The sequence below is a fragment of the Maniola hyperantus genome, chromosome 13 (genome assembly GCF_902806685.2).
Source record: "Maniola hyperantus chromosome 13, iAphHyp1.2, whole genome shotgun sequence".
NCBI classification, from domain to species: domain Eukaryota; kingdom Metazoa; phylum Arthropoda; class Insecta; order Lepidoptera; family Nymphalidae; genus Maniola; species Maniola hyperantus.
The window spans coordinates 9,218,040-9,240,638 of NC_048548.1; the positions used below are offsets into that span (position 1 = coordinate 9,218,040).

The 22,599-nt window shown below is 36.4% G+C and overlaps 3 protein-coding genes and 1 long non-coding RNA gene across 4 annotated transcripts in view; 3 read left to right on the forward strand and 1 right to left on the reverse strand.

The window, feature by feature from the left end:
• LOC138403170 (uncharacterized) overlaps positions 1–22,599 on the forward strand; it is a 410,491-nt gene that overhangs the window by 383,725 nt on the left and 4,167 nt on the right. The gene's annotated exons all lie outside the window — the stretch shown is intronic.
• On the forward strand, positions 900–2,367 carry Alg14 (ALG14, UDP-N-acetylglucosaminyltransferase subunit). The gene is made up of 2 exons (XM_069502403.1): positions 900–1,678; positions 1,753–2,367. Exons 1-2 carry the CDS (start codon positions 1,021–1,023, stop codon positions 1,767–1,769), a joined length of 675 nt encoding a protein of 224 aa, XP_069358504.1. The 5' UTR covers positions 900–1,020; the 3' UTR covers positions 1,770–2,367.
• LOC117987934 (uncharacterized) lies at positions 1,731–7,975 on the reverse strand. Its single transcript, XM_034975007.2, has 2 exons — positions 7,477–7,975; positions 1,731–4,271 (listed from the first exon to the last, which is right to left on the reverse strand). The coding sequence occupies exons 1-2, from the start codon at positions 7,810–7,812 to the stop codon at positions 3,999–4,001; spliced, it is 609 nt and encodes a 202-aa protein (XP_034830898.1). The 5' UTR covers positions 7,813–7,975; the 3' UTR covers positions 1,731–3,998.
• On the forward strand, positions 9,161–21,547 carry LOC117987930 (uncharacterized). The gene is made up of 8 exons (XM_034975004.2): positions 9,161–9,179; positions 9,303–9,421; positions 10,725–10,873; positions 12,972–13,125; positions 15,191–15,763; positions 18,027–18,317; positions 19,094–19,199; positions 20,198–21,547. The coding sequence occupies exons 2-8, from the start codon at positions 9,373–9,375 to the stop codon at positions 20,361–20,363; spliced, it is 1,488 nt and encodes a 495-aa protein (XP_034830895.1). The 5' UTR covers positions 9,161–9,179; positions 9,303–9,372; the 3' UTR covers positions 20,364–21,547.

A 22,599-nucleotide genomic window follows, 5' to 3' on the forward strand; every position in this document is an offset into this window, starting at 1 on the left:
TTCCATCCAACAGCGCCGGGGTCTCAATGTGATTCAAGTGCCAAGAGAGCCTTGTCGCGCATACGTACTCTTTGGCATAAAACATGTTTTGACATTAGCTAATGTCAAATGGTAAAAAAATGATATTTAAGATAGTAGTGATGTACAATACTGAAAGCCACAAAGCAAAATAAGAAGAAAAATAGTGATATATTATGTGGTTCAGTTGTGTCATGTGAATGAGTCAATAGATAGCATCCATCAGCCTGTTTGCGTCCACAGCTGGACATAGGCCTTTCCAAGAGCGCGCCACCAAACACGGTCCTCTGCCTTCCTCATCCAACCGCTCCCCACCACCTTTTTCAGGTCATCGGTCCAGCGGGCGGGGGGTCGTCCTACACTGCGCTTACCGGTACGCGGTCTCCACTCCAGAACACGTCTGCCCCATCGGCCATCGGTTCTGCGACAGACATGGCCTGCCCATTGCCACTTCAGCGCGCTAATCCTTTGAGCTATGTCGGTCGCTTTTGTTCTTCTGCTAATTTCCTCGTTCCGGATTTATAGATAGCATGTCTCTGGTCAATACCAGTTCCAACTTCTCTATTTTATAGGTATTGAGCTCACACAAACAGAGTAAAAACGAACCTAGATTGGTATAATAACAGCTAGTGCTTTAAAAAAGGGGCTTAGGATATGATTTACGTAAATATATATTTTATTGAGTTATTAGGTAGCTTAGATGTTTATTAAACAATTTACAGCAGGTGATTGAGTTTTTTTTATAATTTTTATACCATTAAGTCCATTGAGCCATCGACTCACAATTTTTGACACCTTTCCAAAGTTACCCGTATATAGGTACCTACTGTACCAACATGGTACCAACTCGGTTAGTGATTCTTTTTGCCTCCCGCCGCCGCACTATTTATTTTTCATAAAAATCCGGTAGCACTGGAAAGTGGAAACGTCAAAAAGTATAAATAAAAATTCGTCTATAGAATTGAAATCATTAAATAATAACTACAAGTTTATCTCAACGAAATGTGTGGACTAACCGGTAACATTAATTGTTGTAAAATGTCAAGCATTATACAATTAGCATTAATACTTGGTGTTCTAATTATTTTGACTATTACAGTCAGAGCATTATACCTTATGTACAACATATTTAGAGGATATTGCGTACTAAACAGCGAAAACAATTGTTTAAAAACTATCTACTGTATTGGATCAGGTGGTCACACAACAGAAATGATAAGGGTTATGTCCCATTTGGACTCGGAAAAGTATCGACCACGGATGTACATCATGGCCATGAATGATGCCAGTAGTGAAGTAAAAATACTTGACCAAGAACGCGAATCAACCGATTACAACATTCATAAAATCCCCAGAAGTCGAAACGTCAAGCAATCATACATTTCATCAGTGTTTACTACATTGTACGCCACTATCTATACAGTACCGGTTATTTGTAAATTCAAGCCAGACATTATTTTTTGCAACGGCCCTGGCACTTGTATACCCATTTGCTTGGTTGCATTCCTGCTGAGATGCATTTTTATACTGGATTGCAGAATAGTTTTCATTGAAAGCTTTTGTAGGGTGAGAACAGTGTCATTATCTGGTAAAATTTTACAATGGTTTGCAGATATATTTGTAATTCAATGGCCTCAACTTACAAATGTATGTTTCAGAGGTAAATACTTTGGAAGACTAAGCTAGTTAATAGTTATAATAAAACAAATTCAGAAAGTAAATGTTTTATTTCAGGGTATAGGGGAGGTTGAAAACAACTAAACTATACCTTCAAATAGACTAAGCATACAACAAAATATTACTTAAAAAGTAAAAATATGTTTTATAGAAATCACTCTCTATTTCATGTCTTAAAACTTATATTAGATTCCAAATGACTTCTTGGCCTTAAACTACCTTGGAAATGCCAATTGAAGAAATCATACTTGCCTAGTTAGATAAAATGTTTACAAGAAAAGTGTAATAAATTAGTACCTATAGTAATATAAATCAATGATAATGTAAGTAGTAACTATTTCAGTGCAGCCATATTTTATCATATATCCACTTTGGACCGACTAAGAAAAACAAAAAGTGTAAAAAAAACCCTGATATAATATAAAACTATTCTAGATGGATTATGAAAAGAAATCACAATGGAAAAGAATTTATTTATAAATATAGTTATAATCATCTTCATACTTTGAATTAATATCTCAACTCAGATCAACATAATATTATACAATACAATAAATGTAATATTACCTTATAAATTGCCAACAATGTAAAGTGTAAATACTCAGTCTTTACAATAATTAAGTGCATATTCCTGATCACCATAAGATAATAATAAAATTGTATAAGTACCTACTCACACCTTTTTCTTAAGGTACAAGTCTGAGATTGTCTGCAGACCGCAAACTACACCATTGGTTTCTAAAAATGTGTATGACATTGATTCCGAGCATGGCAACACTGTGGACTGCAGCCCCGGTCGTAGACTGCATACAGATTCACAGAAACCAGTGGTGATGCTTACAGTTTGCTGTCTGCACCCCATCTCAGACTTATACTTTTAGTAATGTATTGTATAAGTATGTTTGCTTATTAAGATAGCAAAAGCTTTGATTTTTATCTAAATTAGACATACAAAAAGTCTTGGACAATTACTGTTGATTATGAGAACACTCTCAGCTGTTACTATCTCATAGCAGCATATTATATACATGTATACATGACCTAGTGACCTAACCAAACATAATATGTATATCAAGGTTACTTTGCGCGCGAAGGAGCCTATATATACAGTTTGCAATATTACCAGATGTTAAAAAAGTATTGTTTATAAATGCAAATTACCTTAGACAGAAATTCCATATTGCATAAACATCCATTAAAGTCATCACTAGTCACTAGTATCTTGCTTATAATAGGTAAAATGCATCTAAGACAGTTTTCATTCTATACATTATTCAGATTTAATGATTATATTTTACACTGGGTGTTACTTAGGGCTAACAGATAAATAAAATTAAACATTTTTAATTTTTAAATGTATTGACGCAAAAGGCACTGATAATCTAAAAATTCTAAAAAAGAAATTAAATTACCTAAGTAACTTTTTTGTTACGAAGTTATTTTCCTTTTTTGATGTTGTCTATATGACCTGAATTTGAACACTACTTGCTATATTTCTTTCATCATTGATACCTAAATTATTATAATGAGATAGTTCTGTGGGCACTTATTATGAGACAGTGTATTCGAAAAGTAAGCCCTAAAAGAAACAAAATAAATCTTATTAAATAACCTAATATTAACGCATGAAACACACTTAGGCTCAATTCACACCCAGGATGGCAGCGGCCGGTAGCAGCGCGAGGTCTACGGCGACACGAGCCATATCGCGTCGCTGCCGCCTGCTGCCATCTCGGTGTGAATTGAGCCCTTACCGACAGACTTTCAGTATTCAGCAGAAAATATTCTACATCGACCTTTAGAAAGAGAGGTTACGTAAAGCGTTGTCTCTGTCGTTGAGACTGACAAAACGTCACATAGGTATGAGTGACAAAACGCTTTACAAAGCCAAAATCTCATTCTAAAGGTATAATATTTCTTGCCGGCTACTGTACCAACGCCAGTCAAAAAGAAGTGTCAAATCACAATTAGTACAACTTAACCTATAGTACGCGACAGGTCGCGATGACAACGGGGCTGGGGACGCCCTGCATACCCGCACAGCGCCCGCGCTACCCGATGCGGGCGAGCGCGGGTGGCGTGCAGGTGCCTCATACCCGATTGCCATCACTACCTATCGCGCAATATACAATAATTGTAAATTAAAGACGCCATTAACAATATTGCCAACAAGTCAATAGTTAGGCACATCTGAGAATACTATAAAAATGTTGACTAAGCACACAAAAAATATAAGTACAAAGGGAAGAATTAAGTTTCACTTGCACAGCTTAACCTGCAGTTATATAACTTACATAATGTTTTCATGGTTTACTAACATCATTGTTAGAACTTGTTTGCTCGCTAGTTTCCTCTTTAGAGCTGTCGGCACCTTTGTTTTCTAAACTATATTTTCCGTCATCAATCAGGTACATAGCTTCATCATATGTAGGAGGTGGAGGTTCCGAACTGGACGGTTGTGGTTTTGCAGAAGTACTTGAAATAAGTGCATCATATGAAGGTGGTAGAGTAGCACTTGATGCTGTCCGAGGCACTTGACCACTGTATGCTTGTTCAGCTTGGGCACTGGCCATATCCTGTAAAAATTAAAGGTTTCATGATGACAAAAATAAGTTTTGCAGTCTTCTAGTTAATTTTTATTATAACTAACAAATAGAAATAAAAAGTTAGCCATCTTTTGCCTGTAATGTTCATACAGTGAACAACAAAGCATTGAAGACAGAATTATTATTAGAATAATTATTGTCATTCGGAAATAGGGGCCACAAACACGTGTTTAAATCGCAACTGGATCATGATTGGTTATTCCTGTGTCATGGAGCATGGGCAGCTGTCACGATTGGCTGACTCAAAGTAATCATTTATGTTTTAATAGTACTAGCTTATGTTCGCGACTTCGTCCGCGTGGACCACACAAATTTCAAACCCCTATTTCACCCCCTTAGGGGTTGAATTTTCAAAAATCCTTTCTTAGCGGATGCCTACGTCATAATAGCTATCAGCATGCCGAATTTCATCCCGATCCTTCCAGTAGTTTGAGCTGTGCGTCGATAGATCAGTCAGTCACCTTTTCTTTTTATATATTTAGAAAAACAGATTCGTTTTAAAAAACCGGCCAAGTGCGAGTCAGACTCGCGCACTGAGGGTTCCTTACTCAGGTATTTTTTTCGTCATTTTTAAATAAATATATGTTTTAGAATGCACAAATAAGGTCCTTTCATTTATATAGTTATCTTACTTTGAAAATTGAAAATATTAATTATTAGTTCATGAACACATTTTAATTTTTTTGTGTGATGTAACCACAAATTCACGGTTTTCAGATTTTTTCCCTTGTCTGCTATAAGACCTACCTACCTGCCAAATTTCATGATTCTAGGTCAACGGGAAGTACCCTGTAGATTTCTTGACAGCAGACAGATGGACAACAAAGTGATCCTATAAGGGTTTTTTTTTCCTTTTGAGGTATGGAACCCTAATAACATGTTTTTCTTGATTGAGGCAAAAACTAGTTACATACTGTCAGAGTGAACAGTTACTATAACGGTATTAGTCATAAATAAAGTGTCATTTATTCATTAGCAAGTCCATTTTTACGAAATTTTAAACATATTGTGTAAAACTACTTGTTATTTCTACTGGTACTTTACATGTGTAATCTTCAAGGTGTTTACACAGGAACTGTCTAAAGTCATGGATTAACTTATTTACAGTACAAACCTGCAGATAACCATGACTTGTATAATTTTTTAGGGTTCTGTACCTGAACGGTGCCAACTACCTATCACTAAGGGCCTGTGCATACTGGAGGATGGGGCGGCAGAGGATTTTAAATTTATCCATTGAATTCAATATTTATTTATACAATGGAAATAAGGTATATCTAAATATATAAAAGGACAAGGTGACTGACTGATCTATCAATCAACGCACAGCTCAAACTACTGTACGGATTGGGCTGAAATTTGGCATGCAGATAGCTATTATGACGTAGGCATCCTCTAAGAAAGGATTTTTGAAAACTCAACCCCTAATTGGGCGAAATAGGGTGTTGAAATTTGTGGAGTCCATGCGGACGAAGTCGCAAGTTAGCTTACTGGCTACTAGTATAATATATTTCGATGCTCGGGTGATTGACCTCAGAGCATCGCAGCGCATTTTCTCTGGAGTACTGAGCATTGAATATACCTATTTCGATTGGATAAATATTAAATTCAATTAATAAATTTAAAATCCTCTGCTGTCCCATCCTCCAGTCTGCGCAGGGCCTAAATCGTTGCTGTCTATCTATCATCGGGTTGTATCTCTTGAACCATAATAGGTCGAGTTGAATATTTTACAGAATGGGTATTTGATTGCTATTATAACAAACAAAAAAAAATCTAAATGGCCATCATGAAAAATAATAATAATTAAGAAGAGTTATTTCTTGTCTAATAGTATGGGACCCTTCATATGCGAGTGGCGGATTTTTATTGTTTAATACAATCTGCACTTACTAATTCTATTTGTTTGATGAAGCATCACAGAAAAGATTTAAACAGTTACAATAACTGTGTCAAGGTTAGATTTAAAACTTGTTGGATTCTCTCAAGATGGAAGTTTTTAACTAAAGGCAAAAAATGAATGATGCTGTGCAGTAAGAAATAGGACATGGTGACATAGGCTACTTTTTATCCTGGAAAATCAAAGAGTTCCCACAGGATTTGGAAAAATGTAAATCCACGCGAACAAAGTCGCAGGCATCAGCTAGTCATTAAATAATAAATAAACAGCAGCAAAGTAACAAAGACTCATAAAAGGAATTAATTGCATTAATAATAGGCTACTTGACAATTTTTTTAAGTTGGTCTTAAATGGTTAATATTTGTCCTATTATATCAAAAAAATTAACACTATATTTTTTTGCGCCCTAAAAACCGTAAAACTTTAATTTAAAAAAATATTTTTCTTAGACAGGTGAAAACACTGTCGGCCATGTTTGGCCGATAGATTATCTGTGCTCTGACGTCATGCATTTGTAAACAACAGTATAACCCTGTGGTTATACTGTTGTTTACAAATGCATGACGTCAGAGCACAGATAATCTATCGGCCAAACATGGCCGACAGTGTTTTCACCTGTCTAAGAAAAATATTTTTTTAAATTAAAGTTTTACGGTTTTTAGGGCGCAAAAAAATATAGTGTTAATTTTTTTGATATAATAGGACAAATATTAACCATTTAAGACCAACTTAAAAAAATTGTCAAATAGCCTATTGTAATTTATAAAACTATAGGTATAAAATTAAACTTATGTGAACCACAATGTACTGCATGGTACACAAATATTTCAGTTCTACAATAACTTTCTAAAATAGGTTGTTGTTGGATAACAATTATATGTACTGAATTGTTATCCAAAAACAATATTAGTTAGTCTTAGTGGATTATTATGTGTGATAAATCCTATTCATGTCATTAGGTAACTATTACCATTTGTCAGCAAAACATACTAGACTTAGATAGGTATAAGAAATTTCTCAGTGAAAGTAGCATTATTAACTTTTCTAGGTAAGATCATGCAGTGAATATAGTGAGTAAATGGCAATATAGCTTAATTGTTAAACATTTGTACAAATTATATTGAGGCTTGATAAAGTGAATTTGTATTTGGGTTAAGGTTATTAACTAAACTGCCGCAAAATGATAATATCTTGAAAATAAACATCTGTAAAACATTACAGAGGACAACATTTCTAACATTCAGTTAGGAATTATATTTTGTTCATATAACTCACCCTAATAATCGCTCGCTGGTGAAGCAGCATTTGTATAACACTTTTCCTTCGCAAATATAACATACTCTTTACGGCTACCATCATTCCGGAGCATATAAATATAGGGCCTACGAGCCACATGTGCCCCAAATTACTCAAAATGTATCCGTCAGCGTCGCCTAGTGCTAAAACTGTTATAACCGTTCCCACAGAAAATAAGACCATGGAAAGTACAAAATATGAATAGCTCGTGCAGTCGCATCGGCCAAATCTCTGATCTTCATCCAAGTCAAAATCACGATGCCGCAGACGATGCAAACGTTGTCGAATGAAAGGACTATCGAAAACGGTAGCCATTTTTCAATTTAGTGGATTTGTTGTATAGCCTGAACAAGTTAAGTACTTTATTTTCACAATGTTAACATAGTTGAGATTTAACTAATAATATTTATTTGTTTGGAATTATTGTAAAACTTAAAGCAGGTGTCAGCACAATCAAATCACCGACTCAAATTATCTGTCAAAGAGTATGTAGGTATCAGTCACAGAGTACTTTTACATAAGGGTATCAGTATACATATTAATCTATGGTAGGTACGTAAGAGACGGGACTTTCATATAAAACAGAAAAAAATCTATGAAATGTATGAAATAGAATGCATGCTTCAAGACCAACACTGACAGAAACTTATATAACACCACACATAGGTATTAATCTATGTATAACACTGACAGAAAGACAGTAATGCCAACATAATTAAACATTTCGGATTTCCGACTGACTTATGACCACGGAGTTTTTTATACTACAGTAAGACTACGGTCAAAGCCCAGACTAAGAATCAAGGAGACTAATTGTCAGACGCGTACATAACCGAAAGGGACAAAACAACAAAAGGAATCATACTTGCGTAAGAAAGGTAAGTCCCGCAAATTGCTATTGCACTGGAACCATGTCTCATTAACATCGTCTAGTGCTGACGTCACTAAAATGGTCGCCACGCGCATTAACAATTTGCGGGACTTAACTACATGTTTCATAATTTGCATTCGTTACAACTTTTACAGTCGATCACACAGCAATGCACCATAAATGGCTTCTACACACCTTCAATACTAAACTTAAAACAGAAAACTAAAATTAAAAACTCGTAATAAATTACTATCAAAGAGGTTTGTTGGGCACAGACGACAACAGCTGTTCCCAACAACAAAAAACTATGACAAAGATAAAAAACTGTGTTTTTGTCTTTATCATTCTTCAGAGCTTTTCTATACACCTAGCTTGCTCTAACAAGGTAATATTATTTTGAATTTATTGCGAATATTACGAGTTTGTATTTAGTTTCTGCTTAAATTTAGTATTGAAGGTGTGTAGAAGCCATTTATGTTGCATTGCTGTGTAAAAGTGGTAGCGAACGCAAATTATGAAACAACCTTTCATACGTAAATCAATATTATTTCTTTTGTTGTTTTGTCCCTTTCGGGTACACGCGTTTGACAAGTCTCCTTATTCTTAGTCTGAGTATACCAATGTACTCTGTGGCCTATTCGCCTGCCAAGCTTCGACGATTGGTTGGTTCAGGTTGGTTGGTATGTGGTAGGTACCTATTCAATGTACTCTGTGGTTAGTATCGTAGTGATTATATTCTCTTTGGTTAGTATCATAGATTAGTTAGTATGGTATGTGGCAAAGACTCAGGCAAAGAGTATAATTTGGAGAAGTAAGAAATCAAAGAACTCTAAAAATTGAATTTGAACGAAAATATGACGCAAAATGTTTTATTGTTAATTTGTGAAATTATTTAAACGCAAATTGCATAATTAAAACAATTGAATATTTTTAGTGAATAATATACTGTGCTCACTGTGCTGCTTACTGCTTGAATTTTTAGAGGTTTCGCAAACAAGACTATCATGACTCGGATTTTACTGCCGCTTTGTTTGATATTTATTTTTGTTAAAGGTAAGATTTTCTGGTGAAGTCAAGAGTGAACTTAATTTGTAAAATATAGTAATTAAATGAAGACTCATTATCATCATCGTCAACCGACTTCTACTAACTGGACGTAGGCCTCTTAGGGACTTCTTACGCCACTGTCTTGCGCCGCATGAATCCAGCGCCTCCCTGAGACTTGTTTGATATCATCTGCCCATCTACCGGGCCATCGCTGCGCTTTCCGGTGCAACGTCGCCATTCTAGCACTTTTGGACCCCAACGTCTGTTTTTGAGCTATGAACAAGACAGATTCCGAAAAGGCTTTAGTACTATAGATTGGATCAACACGCTATGGCAGGTTATATGCCCGCCGTCCACTGCGAACTGAGCTGCCTCCGCTGAGCTCACTTTGGTGAATTTCATAGAATTGCTTCTATTCTAGGAAGAGTTAAAAAAAGAGTTACTGAAGTGGTTGCAGAGTTGAGCGGACTCCATTTGATTTGCAACACAAATTTTCATTCATGTGCTTTCACCACAAACTGGTGAGCGAGTTGATATGAGTCTGCTGTGTCATGGCATTGAGAACTGTGTCATGTGCATCAAGACCTAGTTTTGAACAGTCTCCGCTCACACCCTAACCCCTCCCAACCGTTCCTGTTGCTATATAATCATTCCCTCTATAGTCTCTTCACTAGAATGCCTCACAGTCATGCACCAGAAGCCATCTATCTGGCTATAGAATAGATGATCAGTTTTACCCATGTGAAGCCAGGGCCAGTCACTAGAGAAACTTAAAAACTATTAAGCATTTTAAGCATTTAAGCTATTTTAAACTAGCTTATGCTCGCAACTTCGTCTGTGTAGACTATACAAATCAAACCCCCATTTTACCCCCTTAGCGGTTGAGTTTTCAAAAATCCTTAGTAGATGCCTACGTAATAATAGCTATCTGCATGCCAAATTTCATCCCGATCCTTCCAGTAGTTCGAGCTGTGCGTTGATAGTTCAGTCAGTCAGTTAGTCACCTTTTCCTTTTATATATTTAGATGATCCATACTAATATTATAAATGCGAAATTGTGTCTGCCTGTCTGTCCGTCTGTCTCTCTATCTGTTTGTCTGTCTGCTAGCTTTTCACGGCCCATCAGTTTAATTGATTTTGATGAAATTTGGTACAGAGATAGCTTGCATCCTGGGGAAGGACATAGGCTACTTTTGATCCCAGAAAATCAAAGAGTATCAACAGGATTTTTAAAAACCTAAATCCACGCAAACGAAGTCGCTGTCATCATCTAGTTTGTGTATGTGTATAATGAGTTTGTTTATTTTAGCTGTCTTTGGTCTAAAACTGTCACTGGTAAGCAATGGTCCAGCAGTGAGGGGATCCAATGTGACATTTACAGCCACAGTCACTGAATACAGCGGAGAGAACTTGAAGTTTGTGTTTTGGGATAATGCCCAGCCACAACACACTGCTGAGGTAATTATTCTGAGTTAAGTATTATTTTAGTCGGTGCATGTATAGTACAGTACAAGCTGTGATAGCCTAGTGGTTAGGACGTCCGCCTTCTAATCGGAGGTCGAGGGTTCGATCCCGGGCACGCACCTCTAACTTTTAACTTTAACTTAACTAAAGTTTTAATTAATTAAATATCACTTGCTTTAACGGTGAAGGAAAACATCGTGAGGAAACGTGCATGCCTGAGAGTTCTCCATAATGTTCTCAAAGGTGTGTGAAGTCTACCAATCCGCACATGGCCAGCGTGGCAGACTATGGCCAAACCCTGCTCACTCTGAGAGGAGACCCGTGCTCTGTAGTGAGCCGGTTATGGGTTGATCATGGTGATGTATAGTACACGACAGGTCGAAATAGCAATCGAGGAGGGAACGCCCTGCACACTGGCACAGTCCTCGAGATAACCCGGTGCGGACTAGCGCGGATGACCTGCAGGTGTGCAGGCGGGTCATACCCCGATTGCCAAAACAAGCCAAAGTATTTCATGGAATGACTAGGTATCCTATAGAATGACTGAATTACACACTACTGGTAACACATACACTGTTACTTACGGTTTAATAAAACTCATAAAATAAAAATAAATAAAATAAAAATAGTTTTTATTCAATTAAGCTTTTACAAGTATTTATGGATCAACGGTAGATGCATATGACGATTATACCCCATCAAGAGGTGGTTAACTTGAGTGGGGTGTGGCAGTTTTCTGTTTTCCGCTTTCATCTTAGTCTGTGCTCTTTGGAGATTGTAGTGGACTTCAAATTGTGACTGCAAAAAAAAAATTGTGTAAGTAATGCTAATGCAAATTGATTGGAAGTTGGAAGTACTGGCTTAACTATAATTATTGTTTGCATATTACCTTTTTGTAACACTTGAATGCTAAATTGTATGAAAGGATGTTAGATGGCGCAAGGCGGATGATCAGTCCTGTCTAAAGTGCATTGAACCCAACTATCACAGGTTAGTACCTGTAATTGTTGAGCTTTGCAAAGTGAAAGTAAATAAAGCTATGCTTCAATGAAACCACTATTAAGCACTTAATCCACAAAGTGGATTTATTAATATACTATTTAATTTATCAAGAAATATATGTACATCAACCTTTAGAATAAGATTTCGTAACGTTTTGTCGGTCTCAACGGCAGAGACAACGCTCTACAAAACCGCTATCTCTTTCTAAGGGTCAGTGTACAATATTTCCTGCTGGGGTACTGTAATTAATTTTGTAGTACAAAATGCATGCAATTGCCTAGTACTATTATATGATTAAATTGGCATTGGTTCATTTCGCTCTATTGCATTGTGTTTATGAATATGTGCAATGTACTTCCTGTGTCTATCAATTTGTTCGCCATACTTGTTTATCTACTTCCTAGCAAAGTTCACAATTAATTTTAATAATTTTATAATTTCACTATCTGAATAAATTTATTTATATTTAGAAATGAACTGAGTACAAAAGAGGGGTGTACTTTTAGGGGATTTATTGAATAATCACATAAAAGAGAACTAAATATAACCATACACTGGATAACAACTTTTTATGGAATATTTTCACACACATACATTTAGATACTCAAATTTTCAAACTTCTTAATTTGAAAATTTGTATATGGAGGCTGGGGGTAGTTAAGATGAGGTGTTGTTCTTATTTCGGAATCCCATGTAGCAGGATATCTCTTAAACTGAGGAAATAATCAGCACATAATTTTCATATATATGTTAACTATCCTGTATATGTTAACTATATTATTATTTATATTATCATCATCATAATCAACTAATCGCCTTCGGCCAATCGGCTCACTACTGAGCATGGGTCTCTTCTCAGAATGAGAAGGGTTTCGCCATAGTCCACCACACTGCCCAAGTGCGGGTTGGCAGAGTTCACACACCTTTGAGATCATTATGGAGAACTCTCAGGAACCTTTCCTCGTGATGTTTTCCTTCACCGTTAAAGCAAGTGATATTATTTAATTTTTTAAACTTCGAAAAGTTAGAGGTGCGTGTCCGGGATCGAACCCCCGAACCTGTATTAACAGTTACATAATTATTTTTACAGTTTATTGAAAGTTCAAATATATCACAATGGACTGTGGAGTACCCGAAAGAATTATATGAGGCTCGAGAATACACTGTGAAGGTTAACCTGATGAAGAGCTTTTATGGTATATGGTACTTAGTCACAACATCAAGCACTAACTTTGAATTAACAGGTGATATAGATGAGTAGATACGTTATTTGATTTATAAAAATGATGAGAATATGAAGTATTTGTATTTGACGTAAATATTATGAATTACTAGCTGATGCCCGCGACTTCGTACGCCTGGCTTCAGGTTTTTTTTAAATCCCGTAGGAACTCTTTGAATATCCGGGATAAAAAGTAGCCTATGCCACTCTCCAGGTCTTAAACTATATCCATGCAAAAAATCACTTCAATCCGTTGCTCCGTTGCGATGTGATTGAAGGACAAACCAACAAACAAACACATTTTCGCATTTATAATATGGATAGTGATGTAAATGGAACAATGGAGCTTCGATGGTATAGCATTGCCATACAGCAATAAAGTCAAGAACCTTGGTCTAATCTTGGACAATTCTCTCTCTTGGGGTCCACAAGTAGGGGAGGTGGGGCGGAGAATCTTCGCCACTATTGGATACTTAAGACGGTTGAAAAATCTTCTGCCAATAAAAACTAAGATTACGTTAGCTAACACACTTTTGTTGCCAATATTAGACTACGGTGACTCTTGTTATCCGGACCTGACACAAGAACTTTTAAACAAGCTGGAGAGACTACAAAACATGTGTATTCGCTTTATCTTCGGCCTACGAAAATACGATCATGTATCAGAGTTCCGTGCTAAACTAAAGTGGCTGCCAGTATCTCGGCGGAGGGAGATATACGCTTTGTCGCTCCTATATCGTATTCTGTACTACCCTCAAACACCATCATACTTAAAAGAACGGTTTTCCTATCTTGGTGAGAACAATCAGTTCTCCCTCCGCTCCAGCACCGACAATAAGCTTATGACACCACACAGCTGCACGGTATACTATGGTAACTCTTTCACCAGTAACAGTGTCAAACTCTGGAATTCACTCCCAGCTGAAATACGTCAGGCGAAATCCTTAAACTCCTTCAAAAATCGTTTGAAGAACTATTATTTATCTATGTAAACAGAATTATGTAGTATATTATAGAGATATGTATATAGGTATATATATTTATATATATTTGTGTATTATTAGAATGTACTGTGTATGTAGTCTAATTTATAATAATATAATATACCTAGGGCCATTTTCGGCTGCCGCACCAACCCGTGATTTCGTGATTCCTTTCGTCAAAGGTTGCCTGGAAGAGATCGCTTTAGCGATAAGGCCGCCTTTGCATGCTACAGCTATTAGATTAAGATCCTGTATTGTGTTTTTTCAATGTTTACTTTGTGTTGTGTGCAATAAAGTGTAAAATAAATAATAATAAATAAATAAATATCCATACTAATTAATTTTATAAACGACATAAGTGTGTCTGTTCTGTCAAGCTGCTGGCTTTTCACGGCCCATTCCTTTAACCAATTCTGAAACGAGCGAAATTTGGTACATAGATAGCTTGCATCCTGGGGAAAATCAAAGTATTCCCACCGGATAAAGGATAGGTACTTTCAACCCTGGAATTAAAGAGTTCCCTTTGAATTTTTTAAAAATCTTATTCCACACAGACAGACTATATTATTAAAATAGGTAAAATAGAGATTTAAAATAACAGCAGAAATAAATGTTTATAGTTTAGAGGTTAATTTTTATTTTATTTTATTCTGGTACAAGTTCTTACTTAGTTACCTTGACTGCAATCCCACCTGTTGGTAAGTGATGCAATCTAAGGTGGAAGCAGGCTAACTTGGAAGGGGTTTGGCATTTTCATTAAACCCGTACCCCTGATTGGTTTCTATACATCAGTCAGGCATCGTACCGGAACGGTAAATCGCTCGGTACGGCTTTGCCGGTAGGATGGTAGCTTACTAGCCAAGAAGCTTTCCACCAGACTGCACCAGAGATAATTTAGAAAATGTAAACTGTCAAATTGCCCAGGCCAGGAATCGAACCCGGGACCTCCCACTTATAAGACCGTTTACCACTCCGCCAGGGAGGTCATCGAAAAAAAATTTACTTACAGCAACAAATCGAAAAATGTTACACAAGTAGTGAGATGTCTTTACATGCATTCGATCTTATCGGTGCTAAATAATTAAGACATTTCTATTTTTACAGATTCACTAAATGGGAATCTAGTGCTTAATCAAAACAATCTGGACAGACCCAATAGATTTGTAGCTGTCAACAAACCCGTACACCATTACATCAAACTACCAGAGAATGAGATGGCATTTCTAAAACAGAATGCCTCAACGATTATTACATATTGGTTCATAGATTGCATGTACATAGACCAAACAAGCGATTTCGCTTTGAACTACACCTACCAAGATGTTATGACGGACCATTATATCGATGTTCTGGTCGTTGCTAATAACGAACCGCTACCGCCCATCACGACTACAACAACTACGACAACGACAACGACTACTACAACTACAACAACAACAACAACAACATCTACAACAACAACAACAACCCCTAAACCAAAAACAACTGCACCATCAACAACTACAGAAAAGGAGAATGTAACAACCAGTGCACCACATAATGTAGTAAAAAGAGCAGCTTCTGATAAAATCTCGAAGAAGGATATCCTCAAAGACTTTATATGCCACAATACAAGCATAGTGCCCATTGGAGAGAGCTATACCTATGGCCATTATCAACAAACCATCAGTGTTCGAGGTAATTTGATCAGTTTATAGTTGCGTTTATAAACTAGTTAAGTTTCATTGACCCATGTTGGAACCTGATTAGATGACCACCCTTGGCCTTAACATTACCTCCGTACATCAAAGACTAAGCCAGACAGTAATAATAATAGTTAAACCGGAGCCTCAATCATGCATTGTCAAGTTGTATGTGGAATGATCTGGAACCCTACCACATTGTTCGAAAACTCCTACCACTATGCAATTAGTCCATTAGGGGTCACGAATCTCAGAATCGAGAAAAACGACGCGGAAAGATAGACTTATGATATACTTAAAAAAATTCATGAAAAAAATAAAATCTTCTTCTAAATATATAAAAGGAAAGGGTGACTGACTGACTGACTGACTGATCTATCAACGCACAGCTCAAACTACTGGACGGATCTGGCTGAAATTTGGCATGCAGATAGCTATTATGGCGAAGGCATCCGCTAAGAAAGGATTTTTGAAAATTCAACCCCTAAGGGGGTGAAATAGGGGTTTGAAATTTGTGTAGTCCACGCGGACGAAGTCGCGGGCATAAGCTAGTAATATATAAAACTAAAAGGTGACTGACTGACTGATCTATCAACGCACTGCTCAAACTACTGAACGGTTCGGGCTGAAATTTGGCATGCAAATAGTTATTATGACATAGACATCTGCTAAGAAAGGATTTTTGAAAATTCAACCCTTAAGGGGGTAAAATAGGGGTTCGAAATTTGTGTAGTCCACATGGACGAAGTCGCACGTATAAGCTAGTAAAAAATAAATAACACACATACCTACTGGTATAATTGAACTGTACTGCTGTTATCAAATAGCTGATAAGTTTATTTTTATGCACATCTATCATAATATTTATAGGTAAAGCAAAATCCAAATAGTTTAACTGTTATCACAGAGTTCAAACATCTGTATTGAGTTGAGTCTGCATTGAACAATTGTTTTGCAGGAACACAATATGTTGTGAAACACTTCATTTACATAATACATACCTACATAATTATTTGTATAATTGATTTATTTTTAGGGTACCTCAAAAGGAAAAACGGAACCCTTATAGGATCACTTTGTTGTCTGTCTGTCTGTCTGTCTGTCTGTCTGTCTGTCTGTCTGTCTGTCTGTCCGTCTGTCTGTCTGTCAAGAAACCTACAGGGTACTTCCCGTTGACCTAGAATCATGAAATTTGGCAGTTAGGTAGATCTTATAACTGACATTTGGGGAAAAATCTGAATTTAGGGTTAGATCACACAAAAAAAATTAAATTGTGGTCATGAACTAATAATTAGTATTTTCAACTTTCGAAGTGAGTGACTATATCAAGTGGGGTATCATATGAATATGAAAGGTACCTGTACATTCTAAAACAGATTTTTATTTATTTTTATGCATCATAGTTTTTATTGAATTATCGTGCAAAATGTCGAAAAATACGACTGTAGAACAGAACCCTCATTGCGCGAGCCTGACTCGCACTTGGCCGGTTTTAAGTACAGTCACCCTAAACAAGTTATGCTCTTTAACACTATTAGACAACCTCCCTTTTCTCTGTTGATATGTTTGGATGATTGGGAATATCTGTATTCTACATATTATATCACAGACATAAACCTACAGATATGCAACTAGCGTGACCCTCTCAGTCCCTCTCGCTCAAACAGAGGTACTTACTTGTGAAATGTTATTCTTTCTATATTACATTCGCTTCGGCTAGTATACTGCAACCCACCATCCATACTTAATACTATAAATGCGAAAGTGTGTCTGTCTGTCTGTCTGCTACCTTTTCACGGCCCAACCGTTCAACCGATTTTGACGAAATTTGGTACAGAGATAGCTTGCATCCTGGGGAAGGACATACTTTTTATCCCGGAATATCAAAGAGTTCCCACGGGATTTTCAAAAACCTTAATCCACACCAATGAAGTCGCGGGCATCATCTAGTCTAGTTTTTTAATAAATAAGTAATTTTTTCTATATAATTGAAAAGCTGTGTTCTTTTGCAATGTACACATTTGTATCCTTGTCTATCTTTAACCGTCTCTTTCATACGAGTAAACAGTTAATTTAACCGTAAAGATCGTACATCTGAAAAATTAAAAATGTATCAATCCTACAAATTGAGAATTAATAACAAATTGCGAATATTAAACATCTCTTCTATAGCTGTGTTCTTAGGATGTATTGCCTATCCTTGTCTATCACTGGCCGTCTCTTTCAAAAATGAGTAAACATACAAATCCTTATTTCAGAACCAATATCATCCGTCAACATAACAGGCCTAAACTGGCTACAACACGGCGATCTACTCAACCTACAAGTGAAATACACGGGGTCGCCACCGTTCGACTATTGCGCCCTCTACAAGTCGGGGCAGTACAACGTGACGGGGAACGAGACTTGCGTCGTGAAAAGCACGACCCCGTCAAATTTGATCCCACTGGTGCATTACTTCTCTGAAGGTGACCAGCACACTGTCGTTGTTGTACTGGAGAATGACATTGGCAAGACTGTGTCGAGAGCCACTATCAACATTTATAAAGGTATTTCTTCGTATAAACTTATGAAATTATACTATGGTTATGGGAAATGAGGTTAGCGCAATCTAATTTTTGCATTCGTGTGTGAGTTTTTGTGTTAGTGTGTGTAAGTGTATGAAGGATCAAAAGACGTGAGCGTGTGTGCATCGATCCGCACAATTCCCCACACAGGTCCCTCATAATTGCCATATAACTCATTCGATTTTTATAAAATGAGGTGTCGCGTCGTTGGCTTTGTCTTAGCGGATAAATATCCGATAGCATATGCTATATTATGATGTCATGATATATTCAATATGACGGGTATTACAAAGAAAAATAGGACAAGAAAAAATCAAGGTCTGTATATTCTGAAGAATTTGTGTAATAATAAAATAATGTGAAACGTTCGTCCGTAGTGGTATTTTAAGAGAACAGTCAGGTTTCAGATGTTTGAGTTACAATTAAAAAAAAACTGACTTCAATAACCACAAACACTGAAAAGTAAAAATAATTTAATTTATCACCCAATATGTCATACTGTACTATATAAAGACCGACGATATAAAGAGGCGTCCACAGGCTGATGATGATGATGATGATGATGATGATGATTGTAATATATGATAGGCCTGGTTAAAAACCTACTGTTAACAAAGCTATTACACTGACCGCGAGCAATTTACTCTTACCCATTGAGGAGTTCTGTTCTCCATCTCCGAAGGCATTCATCAGATATTCACCAAACTATTCGATTAATAAGATTAAAATACTACCTAATAATTATGTAAATCCCGCAGCGTCCGTCCACGCGCAGCTGTCGGTAATCGTGGTTCCGGTGGCGTTCTGCCTGGTCGCCGTCACCCTGGTGGTGTTTGGAATCGCCTACTACCAGCATCGCTCCAGGTACGATTTTTTTTTATTCGTATTTTGCAATCAACAGCGATATATACAATATAATTTTACATAATAACAGACTGAAAATAAGGCCAAATAGGATTACAATTTTTACAGATTACTTAGATATTAATTATAAATTTATGACAGTACGTTTGATAATTTAAACAAGCTTTACAATAATGTAATAATCTAAAAATATAAAAGTCAATTAACTAGTAAAAATACCTAGTAGGTGACTCACAACATATGTATGTGTGTGTGTATGTGTGTCTGTGTGTGTGTGGGTGTGTGTTTGTGTGTGGGAGAGTATTTTATAGATTTTACTATAGTCGACGCATTTTAAACTGAGTCGTCGAGTTATATGTCTGTTTCGCTCGCACTTACCTACGACCTGTAAGTGCGAGCGAAACAGACAGATAACTCGACGACTCAGTTTAAAATGCGTCGACTATATATATACTTTAATTAACTAGCTTTTTCCGGCGACATCGACCGCGTGGACTACATAAATTTCAAACCCCTATTTTATCCCCCTAGGAGTTCAATTTTCAAAAATCCTTTCTTAGCGGATGTCTACGTCATAATAGCTATCTGCATGCCAAATTTCAGTCCGTCAGTCAGTCAGTCGGTCACTTTTTCCTTTTATATATTTAGAAGTTAGTACCTTCCTGGTAAAGAAGACTCACTCCGCAAAGACGTTCAAATAAATAGCAGTTCTTCTTAGGACGCAAATAATAACGATGCTCTTGCCAGATTACATATTATAGAATATAGATTGTTTATTATTAATTTTGGCCGCAAGTAGATTATCGAAAGATTTTATTAATTTTGACCATAAAAAGAGCATCTCGAATCATGTACTGACTTACTTGTTATTTAGTTTTAATTTTCCTTATTATTCATTTCATTATTATTATCTCGAAACATTCCGTCAACTTAATGTATAGGCATCTTTTCTATACGAATTCGTGTTTTAATCAATACGTATTAAACTTTATTTACAGATTTACGGTGGAAGTCGCAGACTTCGATTTCGGTCAACAACTTAATTTTGATTATAAAACGTTCACAGAACGCCTTAAAGATAGTTTTCGGAACGCGTTAAACTTTAGAAATCGAGAAGACACCGAACCCTTGACGTCCGACACTAGATACGACTCTATGACATAAGAATTACATAATTTATACGCATGTTATAATTTGTAAGTCTTGCACGATAACATAATATGCCATAGGGAATATTCGTATTTCGGATAATCGCAATTGGTCGCTCAAAATTTCTAGTACGGTTTAGGCCTACGAATTACCTGCAGGGTGATTCGCTAATTCAGTGTCCTACACTGAATGATAGCCACAGAGCTCATTTGACTTTAGTTGGTTCTATATTGCTACTTCACTGAGTGACATTAAAATAACTTTTCGTAGGAAATCTTCAATGGAATTATAGTAAATTAACTGATGCCCGCGACTTCGTTCGCGTGGATTCAGGTTTTTAAAAATCCCTTGGGAACTCTTTGATTTTACGGGATAAAAGTAGCCTATGTCACTCTCCAGGTCTTTAACTATACCCATACGAAAAATCACGTCGATCCATTGCTCCGTTGAAAGACAAACCAACAAGGCAACAAACAAACACAATTTCGCATTTATATATGGGTAGTGATGTCCAATGAGCTCGGTGACTGTCATTCAGTGTTAGACACTGAGTTAGCGAATCAGCCCGCAGATCTAGATTAGTTTCATATCCAACCTAATTTATGCAGCTTACTTTTTTATATACCTATAACGACGTTCGCAACATTGTATTAAAATTTTGCGAGTGTAAAGATCTAGTTCAATGTTGTTCTTTTAAGTCGTACTAGAAGTTTAATCGATCCTGATATTACAGGATGGCAGGAATTATAGCACAACTTTAAAAGAACTTTAAATAGAACTGATTGGGAGCTTTAGCTTCGTGGAGCATTGTCTCTGTCGTTGAGACTGACAATGTATGAGTGCAGAGACGACGCTCTACGAAGCTATTAATAGCTGCCTGCCTTTCCTGCTGGGTAATGTACAATATTATTAGAAATACTTCCGTTGACAAAAATGGTGAAATAAGGCTGGGGCCAAAACTAGCAGAATTTCGCGAGTGGACAAACTTTACGCGGAATTATTTCTTCGGCATTTTATCCGCGCAGATATGGCTTTCCTGCAATGGTTCGTTCACATTTACCTCCATCATCAGCTAATGACTACTTTGATTGGGCAGTGGTCGGCAATTTGCAGAAAAGTGTTTTTGTCTTGATCATGACTAAGGCACTTAATGCCTTTTTGCACTCATTTGCATATATTGCCCTGAGTGTAAACATACCTAATTCCGTTATATTTGTCCCGGGCCTTACATGCGTCCTGTTTATATTAGTTTAACACCCAGGTATGTTATCCCGGGCTTTTATGAAACGTTTCCATTATTCTTGTTTCGTTTGTTATTTAGTACATACATACGTAAACCCTTAATTTTGCACCGCCATCTTGACTAACGTTCAGCATAACAAGCTTTTGATTAAAAAGTTTCTATGTAATTTTTGGCATGTTTATAGTTTTGATCGAATATATAATTAGGTACGGTAACTTAGTGATCAATCTTGTATATATTTGCTTACTTGTGAGTAAATATAGAATACTGTATATATAATATAATGCTCTGATAGAATGCAGTCCAGAAGATGTAAAAAATATAGTGTATAACGCCTCCAAACTAAGGAAGGGAAATCTAGTCCGCCATATTTGTGATGTCCTTGTTAGAAACAATATTTTGATTAAATATTAAAAATTAAATTAAAAAAAAAATATTAAAATATATTGAATCAAAATATAATATTTCTAGAGCCTAAGACGTCATTACATGGCAGAATCGAATTCCTTTTGTTAACTTGGACGCGTTAGGTACAGTTATATGTCGTGAGTCGTGACGCGACGGACGAACTTGAACAGAAATGGGAAATGTTTTTTCTAAAGCGATGGCATACTGTATTTTTTCCTGTGAATATGTACCTAACCTGTATAGCACATAATCTTGATTAATGTAAAGGAAACATTCCAATTATCTTGATAATGAAATCTTATAAAATTGGTATTAACTATTAAACAATGTAATTTCATAATATTGTGTCCATCCCCATCCCCGGTATATCGTAGTTCCTACCTAAACCTAGCACAAGTGTGAATTTTATTTAATGTAAAATTTATATATTATATTTACCTAATCAATTTCTATATTACTTTATATTCCATCAATTATTATTTGTGAATGTTATAAAATAATAGGTACTATTATTTGCCGTGCCAGTGTATGAAACAGTTTAAAACGTTCACTGAGTTTGACTTTTGGTGTGGTGGACTGGTGTGTAATGACTTATGGGAC